The 17,467-nt window shown below is 40.1% G+C and overlaps 1 protein-coding gene and 1 long non-coding RNA gene across 2 annotated transcripts in view; both read right to left on the reverse strand.

Moving 5' to 3' along the window:
- The window catches only part of GOLPH3 (golgi phosphoprotein 3), a 49,048-nt gene extending 31,767 nt beyond the window's left edge, over positions 1-17,281 (reverse strand). The window contains exon 1 of the mRNA XM_021077099.2: positions 16,730-17,281. Coding sequence (XP_020932758.1) covers positions 16,730-16,954 — 225 coding nt within the window. The 5' untranslated portion in view covers positions 16,955-17,281. The remainder of the gene's footprint in view (positions 1-16,729) is intronic.
- LOC146395483 (uncharacterized) lies at positions 1,960-8,505 on the reverse strand. The gene is made up of 2 exons (XR_014831107.1): positions 7,032-8,505; positions 1,960-6,723 (listed from the first exon to the last, which is right to left on the reverse strand). It is a non-coding gene; the product is annotated as an uncharacterized LOC146395483 (long non-coding RNA).
- Positions 17,282-17,467: the final 186 nt, after the last annotated feature.

Here is a 17,467-nt window from a genome sequence, read left to right on the forward strand (position 1 = left end):
AGAAAAGAATCTGAAAGAGAATGGATTTGTGTACATGTATAGCTGAGTCACTTTGTTGTATGGCAGAAATTATCACACCATTGTAAATCAACTATACTTCATAAAACTTTTTAAAAAATGTGGCCGCAACTTATAATATTTAATGCAGTGTAAATAGTTATCTAAAGATGATTTAAGAGTATAGAGGAGGATATGTGTTGATTATATGCCAGCACCACTTTGTTTTTTGGCCAAAGCCACAGCACAAGCACGCCAGAGTTCAAACCCACACCATGACAATGCCGATCCTTAACCCACTGAGCCAGAAGGGAACCCCACAAACACCATTTTATATAAGAGACTTGATCATCTGAGGATTTTGGTATCTCCTTGGATGTGGGGGTCCTAGAACAATGCCCCACAGATACCTAAGGACTACTGTATTTATCCCGCTTTTTAAGTGTATAAAATAAAAAGCATAGGATTACAAAGGAAACCAAACTTAAAAGTTAATAAAATATTAAAAATAAACAAATGTGATATTACATGTTCTTCCTTATTAGATTAAACAACAAATTCTAGTGGCATAAGTCTTATAACTACCATAATTCCAACAGTGATGAGCAGACAATGTGTCTAAATAGATGTAATATATGATGTGATACAAAAATAATCTCTGGTTTCTACTGATGACACACTCACAGATACTGCTACCAGTACTTCAGCTTTCCTATAGTCATAACTAAGTAGATGATAACTTTCGGTTATAAGTTTTTAAAAATAAAGAAATAACTTTTCCCACCCAAGCTTTTTATCGAGAATTCCACCCGTGACCTCAGGCTAAGAACCAATCTATTCCCTGGGAACATGGAAACCAGTCTCGAACCAAGAACCCCTCTGTTAGAACCCAACCCAAGTAATAAATTCAATCTATGTGCAATTCTTTCTCAATTCTGTGCAGACTCCAAACGCACGCCTCCTTCCCTTCTATGCATCAGTACCCTCAGCTCTCTGCAGCACAATCACTTACTGAGCACTCATTCTGTGCCAAAGTACTATCCTAAATAGTTTGCTTAAACCTTCACCACCTTCTGAGGTAAGTACTATTATCATCACCCCCAATTCCACAGTAGAAAAAAATAAGCCCAGACTATACCACTTCAACTACAGTCTTGCTAATAATTTCCTAAAGGAATTTTCTTTTTTCTTCTATTGCATTCTAACCTAGCAAAATTCCAAAGGATCCAGCCAACTGTCCACTTTCTCCTTTTCAGTACCTGTGCTTCTGAACTCCTGGTGGAAAAAAAGAAAACGTGACATCTCAGTACAAATGAAACTAAGCCCATCCTGGCAAATCCTTCTACATTTCCCTAATCAAACTTTTACACACTCTCCATAGCAACTGTTTCAAAACGACATTCCCCTCCAATCCCAACCTGGCTCATTTTCAGCAGATGTCATCATAGGAAGTAAATACCATCAGATAGGAACAACCTCAACTTTCAGCAATGAACCACACCAACAAACTCAACTTCATAGTCCATACTCATTCTTCTGTCTGGTTACAATAGGAAATCTTCCTAAGGCTAATTCTTCTATCCACTCTCTCCCACCTCAAGATGTACCTTTGCTCTGAACTCCTGCCCTCCTAAAATACTTTAAACCTCTAGCATATGTATTATTAGCACCTTCCTAGTGACATTCAAACATCCTCAAGTTTGCCCCATCAAGAGAAAGAGATGGACAAACAAGGACCAATGTGGCTCTCTTACTCCCATTCATGGCAAACTTCTTAAAAGTATAGTCAAAAATAATTTCCCCCACTTCCATTTCACTTCCCAACCTATGCAATCTGATCCAGTTCTCAACAACAGATACAGTTCTCCTGAGTAACAACCCACAAAAGCTATTGACATTCCCTCCTCCTCTGGCTTCCATAACACTGCTCTCCTGTTTTCCTCTGCAGCTCCTACTTAAGGCTTTTTCTTTTCTTTTTTTTTTTTTAATTACAGTTGATTTACAACATTGTATTAGTTTCAGGTATATGGCATAGTGATTCGGTTACACATTTTTTTTTCAGATTCTTTTCCCTTATAGGTTATTACAAAACATTAAGTATAGCTCCCGGTGCTATATACAGTACGTTCTTGTTGGTTGTCTCTTTTATATGTAATAGTGTGTATGTTAACCCCAAACTCCTAATTTATCCCTCCACCCCTTTTCCCTTAAGTAACTGTAAGTTTGCTGTCAATGTCTGTTTTGTATGTAAGTTCATCCAGATTATTTTTTTTACTGTTAGTGGGAATGTAAACTGGTACAGCCACTATGGGAAACAGTACGGAGGTTCTTTAAAAAACTACCATATAATCCTGCAATCCCCTTTCGGGGCACATATCCCAAATAAACTGTAATTCAAAAAGATACCTGCACCCCAACATTTACAACAACCAAGACATGGAGGCAACCTAAATGTCCATCGACCAAGGAGCAGATAGAGGAGGTATATTTATACATGGAATATTATTCAGCATAAAAAAGAACAATTCCATTTGTAACAACATGGATAAACCTAGAGATTATCACACTAAATGAAGTAGGCCAGACAAAGCAAAGACAAATGGCACATGATATTGCTTATATGTAGAATCTGAAAAAAAAAAGATACAAATGCTCAGGCTTTTAAAGGTTACACTTCTACCTATTGTGTAAGTGATCTTTTATCTCATTTATACACTCTTCTTGAGACATCTCAATCACTCTCACTTGTTTAAAAATCTTTTTCAAATAGAACTGTATGACAGAAATTAAAGTCTCTACCTCCTCCCTCCCCTTCCACCCATCACTCACTTCCCTCAAGTATAACAGTCTATTAACATTTGGGACATATCCGATGTGCACACATACCCTGGGTACTACTCTAAGTTATTAAACCTGGGCTAAGCATTTGATATGCATCATATCTAATCCTTAGAAGACCTAGTAAAACAGGATTTATTCTTTCATTTTTACAAGATAATGAAACTGAGGCACAAGGGAACTAAGAGACCTGCCAATTACTGAGAGGCAAAGTTGGAACTGAAACTGGTCTCCCTAGCGCCAAAGCCACAGCTCTATTATTCCTCTCCTGCACATGTGCTTCCTTTCAGCCCCCATGAAAACGGAAGGTATTACTCATTTTTCTTTCCATACCTGCCATTGTTCACTTCACTGCAGAGCACAAAAACTGTGAGCAGAAACTGACTTCCTCTCAAGCAAATGAATTTTTAGAAGGATGTGTGGCAAAAATGTACATGTTTTTGACTAGCAGTGTTTTTAAAAATATATACGTATTTTTTCTTTTTACAGCCACACCTATGGCATATCAAAGTTCCCCTGCTAGTTGAATCAGAGCTGCAGCTGCCAGCCTACACCACAGCTACAGCAATGCAGGATCCAAGTGGCATATGCGACCTACACCACAGCTTGGAGTAATGCCAGATCCTTAACCCACTGAGTGAGGCCAGGGATCGAACCTTCATCCTCACGGACACTATGTCAGGTTCTTAACCGGCTGAGCCACAAAAGAACTCCTTAAAAAGTATATTTAACAGTATCTTATTAACAAGATTGAACTATAATCCTATAACCTTAATTTTTCCCTAGGAAACAAAGTTTTAATTTAGTAAACACAACACAATAACATTTCAGTTTACAAAGCTGTTTTCACATATGTAAATTATCACCTCATCTCACAATGACCAAGTAAAATGTTATCATTTCACATTTGAAGAATCTGAAATTTAGGTAAATTAGGAAGTACAACCACATTTACACATCAGCAGTTATGCTGAAAGCCACAGTGCTGTGACTCTAGATATAGTGCTTTCAACACTACATTACACTGTCAATATTTTAAATTGAGGACATTTTGGAAAGCATATAGAATCAGGAAAGCATTTTAAGTTTTCTATCAAGTCACCGTAACAAATTTATTAGATGTTGGCCTCTACATGATTCCCTAGTAAAAAACCAACCCCATTGGGCAGGCAAGGGCACAAAGTAACATAAGATTTAAAACTACATAAAGTAAAAAAATGTTTTTAATTCTTGAAGAAAAATATAATTTTAATTCACTAAATGCCCACTGAGTACTAACTAAGACATTGCTAAGCAGAGGTGACAGAGATGACCAAAATCCAAGGTACAGAATGAAAAGAAAAAATAATCATTATAATTCAATGTAACAAATATCGTAATACTGATATGAATAAAATGACATTCACTCATTCATTCCAAAAACATGCTATGAACTCAACAGGATCTCCCCCACCTCCACACAAGTCTCAAAATTCACATGTTGAAGACCTAACTCTTATACAATGGTATATGGAAATGAAGCCTCTTGAGAGATAATCAGGATTAGATGATGTCATAAGGATGAGACTAGTGCCCTTATAGGAACAGATATCAGATTCTGTTCTCCCTCTGCCAAAGACACAGCAAGAGGAACCTCCCCAGAAACTAACTGCATACACATCCAGCCTCCAGGACCAATGAGAAAAGGAATTTCTGTTACACTTCTGTAGGTATTTTGTTATGGCAGCCCCAGCAGACTAATACACATGCATAAACACCTACAGGATTCTAGACATCGTATTAGGTGTACACAACAATAAGGAAAAGGGATATGAGAGCAACCGAATGGTCCCTCTGGGGTTAGGATAATGTGAAGTAAAACTCTCGCATCAAGAGATGGGTAAAGAATTGGCTGCCAGGTAGAGAAAGGGAGACCCTACATAGACGAATCTACTACTATAAGCATAAAGGCCTAAAAAATTAATAATGTGATTTCCGGAGTTTCCTTTGTGGGTCAGTGGTTAATGAACCCAACTAGGATCCATGAGGTTGCAGGTTCAATCCCAGGCCTCGCTCAGTGAGTTAGGGATCTGATCCAGCATTGCCGTGAGCTGTGGTGTGGGTTGCAGACGCAGCTTGGATCCTGAGTTGCTGTGGCTGTGGTGCAGGCCGGCTACAGTTCCGATTAGACCCCTAGCCTGGGAACCTCCATATGCCGTGGGTACAGCCCTAGAAAAGACAAAAAATAAAAAAATAAAGAAAACCTATAACTGCCTCCAATATCACTTCTAACCATGTTTAAAGCTCCTAAGGTACTAATGACTTTTCATTTTCCCTATTTCACACACAATCCCCATCATATTAAACAAGTTCTCATTATTAAACAAGTCTGATTTTTTTGTTTAGCTGTGTAAAACCACATCATTTTTAGGATAATTTTCCCATCTAGTTACTTTCACATACATAGCAATCTATCAAAATACATCCTGTCTCAAATGTTAGTTTCCTATCAAGTCACATGCCACATCTCATCCGAAATTCCACTCAAAACTTATCTCCCCAAGTGTTCCCTACCATTTCCAACAGTCCTCCTTAGCCACACTCCGCAACTGCAAGTCACCTTCACCTGCCCCAGTCCCCACAGCAGTCAGCGCTCCTACCCACTCTACCACTGATGACAGTCACTCTTCATGAAATCTGGATAAGTGCCCACATGAGGAACTCCACTCTTTAAAGGAATTCACTTTTCTTACCAGCTATTAAGATGATTTAAAAAAAAAATTTTCCCCCCAACTGAAAGAGGCTGCCACAGTTTTACAGATGAGGCAAAAGCATCAGACAAAATGTGATCAAAGAAATTTGGAAGTGACAGAAAAGCCACTTCCTCCAGCAAACGGTAGAAGAAACCACATAAAAAACGCAAATCCTAGGCCTTCAATACCAATTTTACTGAAAGCAGAGTTTCTAATAACAAAGTTTATGATCAGAAACCCCCCACACTAAGGTATGGGGAAAGTAAAGCCATGACAAGGCTCAAAATGGTAGTGTGTGGTTGGTCACTGGAGGAGATGGACAGATACAGGAAAAGGAGTTGAAAGAGCAAGAACCTGATTTTAGGTATATATCCAAAAGAACTGAAGCAGGGGAGTTCCCACTGTGGCTCAGTAGAAATGAACCTGACTAGTATCCATGAGGATGCAGATTCCATCCTTGGCCTCGCTCAGTGGGTTAAGGATCCAGCGTTGCCCTGAGCTGTGGTGTAGGTCGCAGACTCGGCTCAGATCCCACATTGCTGTGGCTGTGGCGTAAGCCAGCAGCTATAGCTCCAATTTGACCCCCAGCCTGGGAGCTTCTATATAACAAATCTGCGGCCCTAAACAGACAAACAACTGAAGCAGGGACTCAGCTGAAGTACCACAATGTTCAAAGCAGCCTTATTCAAAATAGCTAAAAGGCAGAAACAACCAAACTGGCCATCAACAGATAAATGGATAAATAAAATAAGGTATATACATATACTAGCTTATTCGGGCCTAAAAGAATGAAATTCTGATACATGCTATGACATGAGTGACCACTGCAAACATTTATGCTAAGTAAAACAGACACAAAAGGACACGTATCATTCCACGTGTATGAGGTGACTAAAATAGTCAAATTCACAGTGATAGAAAGTAGGATGAAATGGTGATTACCAGAGGCCAGGGAGAAGGGGAAATGAGTTAACAATGAATGGCAAGAGTTTCAGTTTGGAACAGAAGAGTGGTTGATGGTGGATGCAACATTCACCAATGTGCATGTAACAACAATGTGAAGGCCCTTAACAGCACTGAGCTGTACGCTTCTAAATGGGCTAAGACAGTACATGTTATGTATGCTTTACCATGATAAAAAAATTAAAATTAAAAACTTAGTTTTTCTTCGACACCTATCAATCACATTAAGACTATGGAGATGGTGGAAGGGAACTATTGCGATGTTTCTCGCCCAGCACTAGGAACACTGTCCAGAGGATAAAAGATCCTCAGCTACTCAAGGACAAATGAGAGATGAATGGATGGAAGGGTAGACTTAAATACTTTAAGTGGCTTAGTAGGTTAAAGATCTGGCATTGTCACCGCCGTGGCTCAGATCATTGCTGTGGCGTAGGTTTGATCTCTTGCTCAGGAACTTCCACATGCTACAGGCACGGCCAAAAGAAAAACTAAGTTCAAAACTTAAAAACAATTTCTAAATGTATTAAATATTTTTTAATCACTGAATTGTACGTTAAAACGTTTTAAATTTTAATTTAAAATTTCATAAACACCATCTTAAAATACTATTTGCGACAATCAAATGTTAATTCCAAAACCAACTTCCAGTCAGCTCCACACTATTTTGTGAATAGAATTCCCTGGGAAGTTCTGTCCCAAGCTCTGGCTTGCCCTACTCTCCTACAATGAAATGCCCCTCTGTCTCAAATAGCTCAACGCTCAATGCTCAAGGCAACTCTCCTCTGCTCAGCCTAACTCACTACTTCCTCTGAACCAAAAAGGTATTGTCTTCTACTACCCAAGCGGCACTCAGGATACTACTTCACACTGTTGCTTTAACTCTCAAGTGCCTTGTCTCCCCACTACCAGACTATAAACTTGTGAAGACTAGGACTCTTCCTGTTACTTTTATTCCTATTCTCATTTAACAAAAAGCCTTGCATAGAGTAAAACTGTATAATTTGGTGCAATTTGGGGAAATTGTTGTTCCCACATCTTTCCCCACTCTCAACCTCCGCGGGAAAAGGGCTCAGGTAGCCAAAGAACCTACAGTAAAGGAGAAATGAAAAGTAAATTAAAAGATAGAAAGGAAATGGCGGAAATTTTTCAATAAAGATAAATTTAAAAAGGGTTGTGGGCCAATGCCTTCTCCTAGGGACCCAGCCCTACCACTTTAAGAAGGTCTTGGCCTTGAACTCAGACAGGAAGGACTCCTCCACCTTAAAAAATGGGGGAAGGGTTATCAAAAACAGGAGGTGCAAACAATAAAAGGTGGGAAGAACTGGTGATCCAGAGGGGCTGCAAGAGATCAAGAACCTTTTTTGAAGCTTTCCAATTTTTTTCTTTCTGGCTGCATCCACAGCATAAAGAGGTTCTCAGGCCATGGATAGAACCTGAGCCACAGCAGTGACAACGCTGGATTCTTCACTGCTAGGCCACCAGGGAACTCCATAAAGCTCTCCAATTTAGAGCCAAGACATAATGAAACCTAATACTTACTATGCTAATACAACTATGCTAGGCATGTTAAATGTGTTAGTTAATTATCATTACAGTCATTAATCATTTTGGAGGACTGGAGAATTCTGTTGTCTCTAGAGAGTCAGCAGTACCTATAATTGTTCAAGAAGACTCTGGACTTAGCCTAAGAACAAGAAGTAGTACTTCAGATTGCCAGATTTCTTGTACAGCAGGCCAGGGATTACCAAAAAAATAAAACAGGTTGTAGGTTCAGGACAAGTGCACAAATAGGCAAGCATATGTAAGCAATTGCTCTTTTTTTTTTTTTTTTTTGGTCTTTTCTGGGGCCACACTCAATGGCTTATGGAGGTTCCCGGGCCAGGGATCTAATGTGAGCTGTAGCTGCCAGCCTATGCCACAGCCACAGCAACGCCGGATCCGAGCGGCATCTGCAACCTACACCACAGCTCATGGCAACACCAGATCCTTAACCCACTGAGCGAGGCCAGGGATCAAACCCGCAACCTGATGGTTCCTAGTCAGATTCGTTGACCACTGAGTCACAACAGGAACTACTGTAAGCAATTGCATTTGAATGGAATGTTCACGAAACCCAGCAGAGCACAAGAGGGTCAAGAAATAATAAAAGAGTTCTCCTGTGGCTCAGCAGGTTAAGGGTCCAGCATTGTCACTGCAGTGGCTCAGGTTGCTGCTGTGAAGCAGGTTCACTCCATAGCCTAGGAACTAGCATGATGTGAGCGTGGCCAAAATAAAAGAAAAAGAAATAAAAATAATGAAAATATTAAATACTTGTTTAGATCACTAGAAACCTTAATTCACTTCCCTAGGCTAGGTACTACCTATTTACATTTGTTTAACACCTTGCTGTTTTCACAGCACTTGAACATGTGCCAATTCGTTAGATCATGACAATTTAGAGGTTATGGGACAGCCCATAAATGTAGGCCCTTTGTGTCCAGGGGGGACTGAGAGTCTAAGAAGTCAAAGCATTTATCCTCACTCTTCTAACTAGTCAAGAACAAGGCTGGGATTCAAGTACATGGCAATCTTCTTATTCCTAATCCAAAGCATCCCTCTATGTCCCTACCACACTTAACATGTACTTCCATTAAAGTCAGTACCTATTTTAGTGACATCATTTGTAAATCTGGCTTCCGTATATAGACTGGACGCTCCTTGATGGTAAGAAGTATTTCTTTCTAACCCTACCACCTAGCAAAGACATTGACACATAGGTGTTCAATAGGTGGACTGAACTAAATCTGTTTCCATTTTATGTAATAGGGTATAGACAAAAAAATAACGAGCTCAATTTCAATGACTGCACTAAAATTTAAGCTAAATTCTTAAAAATGCTATTTCTAAGCTTATTTCATTAACATGGTAAAGAACTTTTAACAGCTGCATATAAGAAACTGAAACTAAAAAACAAAACCATAGTCAAAACAACCATTAGAAATGGCTACGCAGTCCTTTAATTTTCAATCACTCCAGAGGCTAGATGGTAGCGAGTAGGGAATAAAAAGTTTACCTACATGTTATTAACAAGAACAACTTTGTTTCTGAATAACCCACAACTCCTTACAATTCAGTATGCTAAAACTGTTCCTCCTACTACTGAAAAAAATCACATTCTATTATAATAAAAATTCCTATCAGAGAAAAAGATTTCTAAACCTTCAGCTAAGCACAAACTTAGTATTTTCCAATACTGATTTATTTCAGTATTTCTCAACTTTTTTTTTCATCACTGCCCCCTAAAATAGCTTTTTCAGACTTTTTCCCTAACCACATCCTCTCCCATAAAATTTTAGCAAGTGGGCACAACGTGTATCAGTTTATATACCACATGTATATCCATGTTTTATACATAAAAGGAGTTAAGAATTTTTTACCACCACCTCCAGAACTAACTTTCCCTCCCTTAGGGATGACACTGCCCTCATTGAAAATACATGATTTACTTAATAAACATTTACTGAGTGGTAGCTATATGCCAGGCTAAGATATTCACCATGGAAAAATTCCATGACAGCAACACAATTTAGTTCTTTAGTTTACTATAAGAGTTTTAACCCAAAAGAACTAAAATGAAATGGGCTTGAAGATACACACCTTCACCCTAGTGTTAGCAACTCATCAAGGGTTTGGCTCAATAAACATATGATGAATGCATAAAGTTGTCACAACTCTCCATGTGGTAGTTACAAACCTTATGTCATTTAGCAAGATGACCAGACTAAAGAAATGTTAGCTTCTTATCTCAAATCTCACAGAACTGAAAATCCAACTCACTGCAACCCTGAAACCTAAAATTTTCTGTAGTCAACTTTTAGGAGGAGAAAAAAAAAAAAAGACAAAACACAGCAAAAACAAAAAAAGTTAAACTAAAATAAAGAAAGTTTCTACTGGATCATTTGTAAACCGTTCACTAAGTGCTTTGAGTATCTGGTGAAAGCTGTGTTCTCTGTCTCCAGAAAAACATACATGTGCAACACACACAACTTCAGAGTGTTCACGAACTTGCGAAACTCCACCGGTAGACTTCAATTTAAGAACTTCCCCATTAAAGGAATATGTAAACTACATACAATTGACTAAATCCAAAAATAAGTTACTTTTTTCATTTAAAATTTAACTTTTTCAAGCTTAAAAGTGTATTTACCAGAGGCATTCTTTCTGTAATGTAATATACTTTAAGATTAATTGTATTCTGGCAGATCAGGGTTTTACCAAACAACTACTAAGATGAGATAATGTGAATAGCACCCTGTTTTAGGATTCCTATTGTGGCTCAGCAGTAATGAACCCAACTGGTATCCATGAGGGTACATGTTAGATCCCTGGCCCCTAGCTCAATGGGTTAAAGATCCAGCGTTGCTACTGAGGTGGCTTGGGTTGCTGCTTGGCACGGGTTCAATCCCTGGCCCAGGAACTTCCACATGCTATAGTCATGCATCTCCTGCCAAAGGAGATTCATGAAAATAAAATTCCCTAAACAAAGACTATAGCAACTTTGAATGATACAATTTACTCTGATTAATGGCAAAAAAAAAAAAAAATTATGCTGATACAAAACAGGGAAAGTTTGCTTAGACATAAAGGATTTGGGCCCAAAAGTTGAACATGACATAAGGACAAGCATAATGCACTCAAGGTCTTTTGAGATTTACATGTAAGCTTACACTTACTATTACAGGCTATTTTTTCAAACATCAGAAAAACTCCCAAACTATTTGATCAAAATAATTTCAAACTATAATTCTAAAAGATAATCTCAAAATGACCCATACAGGAATGCTCAGATGGTTTAAAATTAATAAATATCAAACATTAGTATGACTTATAAAATGAACAATGAGTGTTTTTTGCCATACTGTGAAAGAACCCCAAGGCAATGAAAAGTGATTTTATGAATATAAAATCTTATTTAAAAGATACAATCAAGTGGTTCAATGAACCCAAAAACTGATTTTTGAGATCCTGATTATCTCATAGTTGTGTACTTACTCTTTTATTTTTTTGCCACACCCAGAACATGTGGAAGTTTCTAGACCAGGGATTGAACCTTCGCCACAGCAGCAACCTAAGCCACAGCAGTGACAGGGGATCCTTAACCAACTACATCACAAGAGAACTATACTTAGTCTTAAAGACAGCTGAAAAAAATAAAAATTCAAATCTTTCAAAAATGTGAAAAGCATATTATCTGTATTAAAGTAATAACAAAATTCCAAAACTCAGAAGTCTTGATAAATACTGTATTTCAAAGTAGCAACCTTGGAAAAACTTACTCCAAAAATGGAACACATCTTTGGATCAATCTTTGGAGCCAGTTTAAAAGTCACACAAAAATCAGTTCCATTTTAGATAAAGTTACCTATTTTATCCTAACTGTATATTATCCAGCTCAGGCACCTACTTATTTTTCAAGATACAGAGTGAAATTATGGCATTAAGATTCATGGAGTTCCTGTCGTGACGCAACGGAAATGAATCCTACTAGGAACCATGAAGTTGCAGGTTTGACCCCTGGCCTCACTCAGCAGGGTAAGGATCCAGCATTACCATGAGCTGTGGTGTAGGTGGCAGACAAGGCTCAGATTTCACATTGCTGTGGTGTAGGCAGCAGCTATAGCTCTGATTCGACTCCTAGCCTGGGAACCTCCATATGTTGTGAGCGTGGCCCTAAAAAGACAAAAGACAAAAGACAGAAAAACAAAAACAAAAAAACAACAGATTCTTATCTGTAAGAACTAAGAACATCAGTAACTAGTCCTGAACTCCCAATCCATCCCTCCTCCAGTTTAGGAGTTTGGAATTAGCAGATGCAAACTATTAATATATAGAATGGATAAACAAGGTCCTACTGTATAACACAGGGAACTATATTCAATACCCTGTGATAAACTATAATGGAAAAGAATATGAAAAAGAATACATTATATAATGTGTCGCTATGCTATACAGCAGAAATAAACAGAAAATAATAAATCAAATATACTTCAATAAAATTTTAAAAACAAACAAACCATTAGTAACTGACTGTGGCTAACTTTAAAAAGATTTTACTAGGAGTTCCCATTGTGACAGAGTAAGAAACAAATCCGACTGGGAATAATGAGGTTGCAGGTTCGATCCCTGGCCTCACTCATTGGGGGAAGGATCTGGCATTGCCGTGAGCTGTGACGTAGGCAGCAGCTGTAACTCTGATTTGACCCCTAGCCTGGGAATCTCCATATGCTGCTGTGAGGCTCAGAGTTCAGTTATTGTGTGAAACAAAGAATATACTTCAGACCAGGACTACATCCCTTCTTTCCCCTTAGCTATTCCATATGCACACTCTAAATTACACCTGGCTATTTAAAATAATCAAATCCAACTCTACTAAGATTTACCACAAATGTAAATTAAAAGTATATGACACCAAGTTATTTCAGATAATCCTTAGTAAGACATTCCAAAAACACTCTATTAAGGCCTCTACAGAAAAATCAAATAGTTGGGGAAAAGAAAATACCTGGCTTGGCAGAACCTCCTTTCCTGCCCACTCGCATCTCTCACAAGCACCCCATCTTAATAAATCTATTTGTTGCCTACCAAAAAAAAAAAAAAACCCGGCCTGTCTGTTGCCCCTCCCCCTCAAACAGAGGGGAGATTGCAGAAACCTTGCTAATTATTTGGAAGCTGAATTCAAATTTAAACTTATCTGCCATCCTTGCTGTGGCCTCTGAAGATTTACTTCAACACTTAAGTCCTCTGCCTAGACTGAGTGCCAGAATCCCCAGAGGGGCCCAGGCATCTGTGTTTTAATAAAAGCCAGAAAGGAAAATCATTGGTTAAAAAAAAAAAAATCTCAAATGAAACTCACAATAACTTTATAGTCACCCCTAATAGGTAATCTGAAGCCAGACCATATGCTTACCGGCAGGCAGGCTGAGCCTTCTGTTCAGTAAAGGGGTGAAGGGGATAGTATTAGATTCAGGATGTGATTTTTTAAAATACTGTAGATTGTTAATGTGTTAAAAAGTTAAGTTGACAGTACAATGAGTATGAACAAATGACAACGTCACACAACATGGTTGAAGCTCACAAACAATACTGAACAAAGGCACAAATGAAAAAGTACAAAATTAGGTGAAATTATTCTATGCTGAATTCTAAAGTCAAGAGAGTGGTGACCCCTGAGGACCAGGCAGTGAAGGGAAAAGAAATCAGACAGGGCTTCTGGAGAGCTGGACATGTCCTGTTTCTTGATCGAGGCACTGGTTTAGCAGGTGTGCTCAGTTTGCAAAAATTCTTCACACTCATGTGAAGGTTTATTATTCAACAAAAATTATTTTTTACAAGCCATAAGTCTCCAGCATTTTTAGAGTCAAACTAATTTCACCACTCCACAATTTCTTTAAAATTTTCCTTGTTTTTATTTCAAACAAGATTAGCTCACATATATATAAAATGTGTCTATCATTAACGACCTACCAAAACTTTAAATCTAGCTTTTAAATCTTAGGAGTACCCAGATATCACAAAGATGAGCACTAAGTTAAAATAACAGTTAAAGCTGTGAATTAACTAAGCTGTATATTGTGGCTAAAGTTGAGAACTTGTTAACATTAAATTTAGTAAGTTAAAATATAACATTAACAAGCATAAATGCCTCGAACCTATGTAAGAGAATAATTCCTGTCCCCTAAAGAGTGATATGAGTTGAAGACACGGGAGGAGCATTGGTAGGATGAGTTGCCAGGGCTAGTTATTATGTAAAGATGTGAGGACAGGGGAAAAATATACAGGTAAATATCTAAAAGCTAAAACTAAAGCAATACAAAGTCCCAATCCCACCCACCTCCACTACAGGACTTGCCACAAAAAAAAGAGGTGAAAAAGTTTCCCTCTGTGGTTTTTGAAATCAGCAAGAAATGCTCAGAATTAGCCAGTGTCCGGACCTTGGCCATGACATGGCAAAGTACAGTGAATTACCTGCCACCTGAGAACTTATTGTGTAAGCATCATTAAGCTTCAACAAATAATTCTTTAGATTATCTTCATGAAAACTCATCACAAAGAAAACAGCATGCTAATAATACACTTCAGGTTAAACATTTAGAGTAACATATACTTGGAAAAAAAAAGGTACTTTCTCACCATAATTTCTCATTTAAAGTGACTCAGAAGTCCAAAAACTAGTTTTGGTTTTAGCTTCTAAGTTTTAGTTTTACAAAGTGTTCACATAGAAAAGTCTCAAAAACTAAAACCAAACTGTTCACTTGGTAACATGAATAACTTGTTTGCTTCACTTTGGGTGTTTTGCTGGGGGGGTGGAGATGGGGGGTTCTTTCTTTTTTTGTTTGTTTTTTTTTGTTTTGTTTTTAGGACTGAACATGTGGCACATGGAAGTTCCCAGGCTAGGGGTCCAATCGGAGCTGCAGCTGCCAGCCCTAAGCCACAACCACAACCACAGCAACTCGGAATCTGAGCCGAGTCTGCGACCCACAACACAGCTTGCAGCAGCGTTGGATCCCCAACCCACTACTGGAGTCCCAACCCACTGAGAGGGGCTAGGGATCAAACCCGGATCCTCACGGATACTAGTCGGTTTCCTTTCTGCTGAGCCACAGAGGGAACTCCTGGGGGTATTTTCTACAATGTTACTTTTGTCTCAAAGGAAAAAGATAAAGCCTTAAAGAAAAATGTTTAGAACCACAGTTTTAAGGTGTGAAGCCTAAAAAAAACCAAGTTGAGTACTTTCTAAAAGTCACATTGGTCAATGTACATCTAGTTCGTTTTTCCAAAGAACGAAAAGATATTTCACATATAAGCTGCTTTCATCATAACTCAATAATTCAAAAACAGATACCAGGCCCTTTAATAGCCAAGGGACGTCAACCTTTTTCCAAGTGATCATCAGTAAAACCTGAGCAAAATGGAAAACTGGATACTGCAAATACTCTGGAAATACTGCCATTTCCATCAAGGTAAGTTTTAATTCATGAGATTACCAAATATCAGGAGTCCACGAATAATCCATATAAAACTCACCTATATCTGATAAATCTTGCTGAAATAAGACTAAGTTGCTTTAATAAGAACTAATTTTTTCTTGCCCACCTCTATGAATTGGGAAAATATTATTAAAATTTTTTAAAAACTTAGATATTTTTGTATCTGATTCTAAAATGTGCTGTCTGTAGTTTCCATATGGAGATAAAACAAGTTTCTAGAACCCTCCCCACCATAGCTAATTTATACAATATCCATTGACCTGTCCGACCCTCTGCAAGTCTATAATTTTTGGAGACATATACATATGATAAAACAAATATAATAAAATAATGATTACAGAACCTAGGAGATGAGTATATAGGTGTCCACTGCAGTGTTTTCTTAACTTCTGTATGTGTGAACATTCTCACAAGATACTGGGGTGAAAATAATCATTTCAAAATCTGAACACAAGTTATCTACTGAAACTTTCAGGCCTTTCATCAAATAACAAACCTAGCAATTCAAGCACCCCCACGAAAAAGTCCTTCCTTGAGAATGTAAACACTTTTTTGAACACAGTCAAGCAATAAAACGTAAAAGCAATACTTAAAATAATCTCTCACCCAAAGCAAGTTACCTAGAAGGTCAATTTCCAGGAGGCTTCACGAGAATTTTGTTGGACTTCTAACTTTATCAGCAAAACAACTTTTGCCTCCATTACCATCTCACCGTAATTTCCCAAAATTCCAAAAGGTACACCTTAAGCTGTTGGGTTTGTTTTTTGTTTGTTTTTTAAATCCCCCAGAAGGCAGATTCGTGGATCCCTCCCAGGTCCTAAAACCTGCAGAACCATGAGTTCGGGGCGCTGGTGGTTCCATGTGTTTCACTCTAACCCGCAGTCTCCAGGTGGGAATTGTACCCTGGGGTCTATACGGGTTAGACACGCTGGGAAAAAAAGCGAGGAAGAAAGAGACTGTCGGGGAGTCAAAATTTAAGGAGTGACTGTGAAAGGAGAAAGGGAAATCCAAACAATCTGTGCGGGGAGGATCTGGAAGCACCGGGCCGGCTGGGCGCTCCCGAGCGCGGAGCTCAGGAGCTCCGAGGGCAGACGCGCGGAACCAGTGGCCGGGCTCCCGCCTGGCGCCCGAGCCCCGCGCCGGCCGCCCCCGCCCTGCCCGCCGGGGCCGCACCTCTCGGTCCTTGAGGCCCAGCAGGAGCACCTCCTCCATCAGGGTCAGCCGCGTTTCCTTGGAGTCGCCCTTGTCGTCGTCGTCCTGCTCGTCGCGGCGGCTCTGCGCGTCGTCCTCGCCGTTGCCGCCGCCGCCGCCCGCCGCCCTCTCCTTGTCGGCGGCGTTGCGGGAGGCCTCGGTGCGCCGCTGCACCAGCCCGGAACTGCGCTGGGTCAGCGAGGTCATGGCTCCGGCTGAGGCGCCACGCCGGGCCGAGAGAGACGCGGGACCGGCCGGGTCTCCCTCCTCCTCCCTCCGCAGCCCCCGACCCGCGCTTCCGTGTTAAACCCGGGCGCTGGGGCGACGTCCGCGGGCAGCGGGACAGGAGGCAGTCATGGGGATACGGGCCGCGGCGAAGCGGGCGGGCTGGGCGTCGGCGGGGCGAGCGAGGGGTTGCTTTCTTACTGCTGCCGCAGACCCCCTGGCAGCCGGAGCTCGGTGGCGGAGGCGGTGAAGGAAGAAGCAGCGGTGGAGGAGGAAGCGGCGGCGGCAGCGGCGGCGCCTTTCCAATATGGCGGCGCTGGCTGACGTCACTGGAGGATGTGGCACGGCCGGCGCGGGAGGGGCTCGGAGGGCGCCGGAAGCGGCCGGCGAGGACCTGGCGGCCCCGGGCAGGGGTGGGAGTGGGAGCTTGTGGACGTCGACCCCTTCCCCGGTCCCCGGGTCTTCCCCGGCGCTCGCCCTTTCCTTGGCGGTTCG

This window comes from Sus scrofa, chromosome 16 (assembly GCF_054392235.1).
Source record: "Sus scrofa isolate SSC_HxYL_T2T_F1_AM1 chromosome 16, Sscrofa_HxYL_maternal_Yorkshire_Landrace_v2.0, whole genome shotgun sequence".
Lineage (NCBI taxonomy): Eukaryota > Metazoa > Chordata > Mammalia > Artiodactyla > Suidae > Sus > Sus scrofa.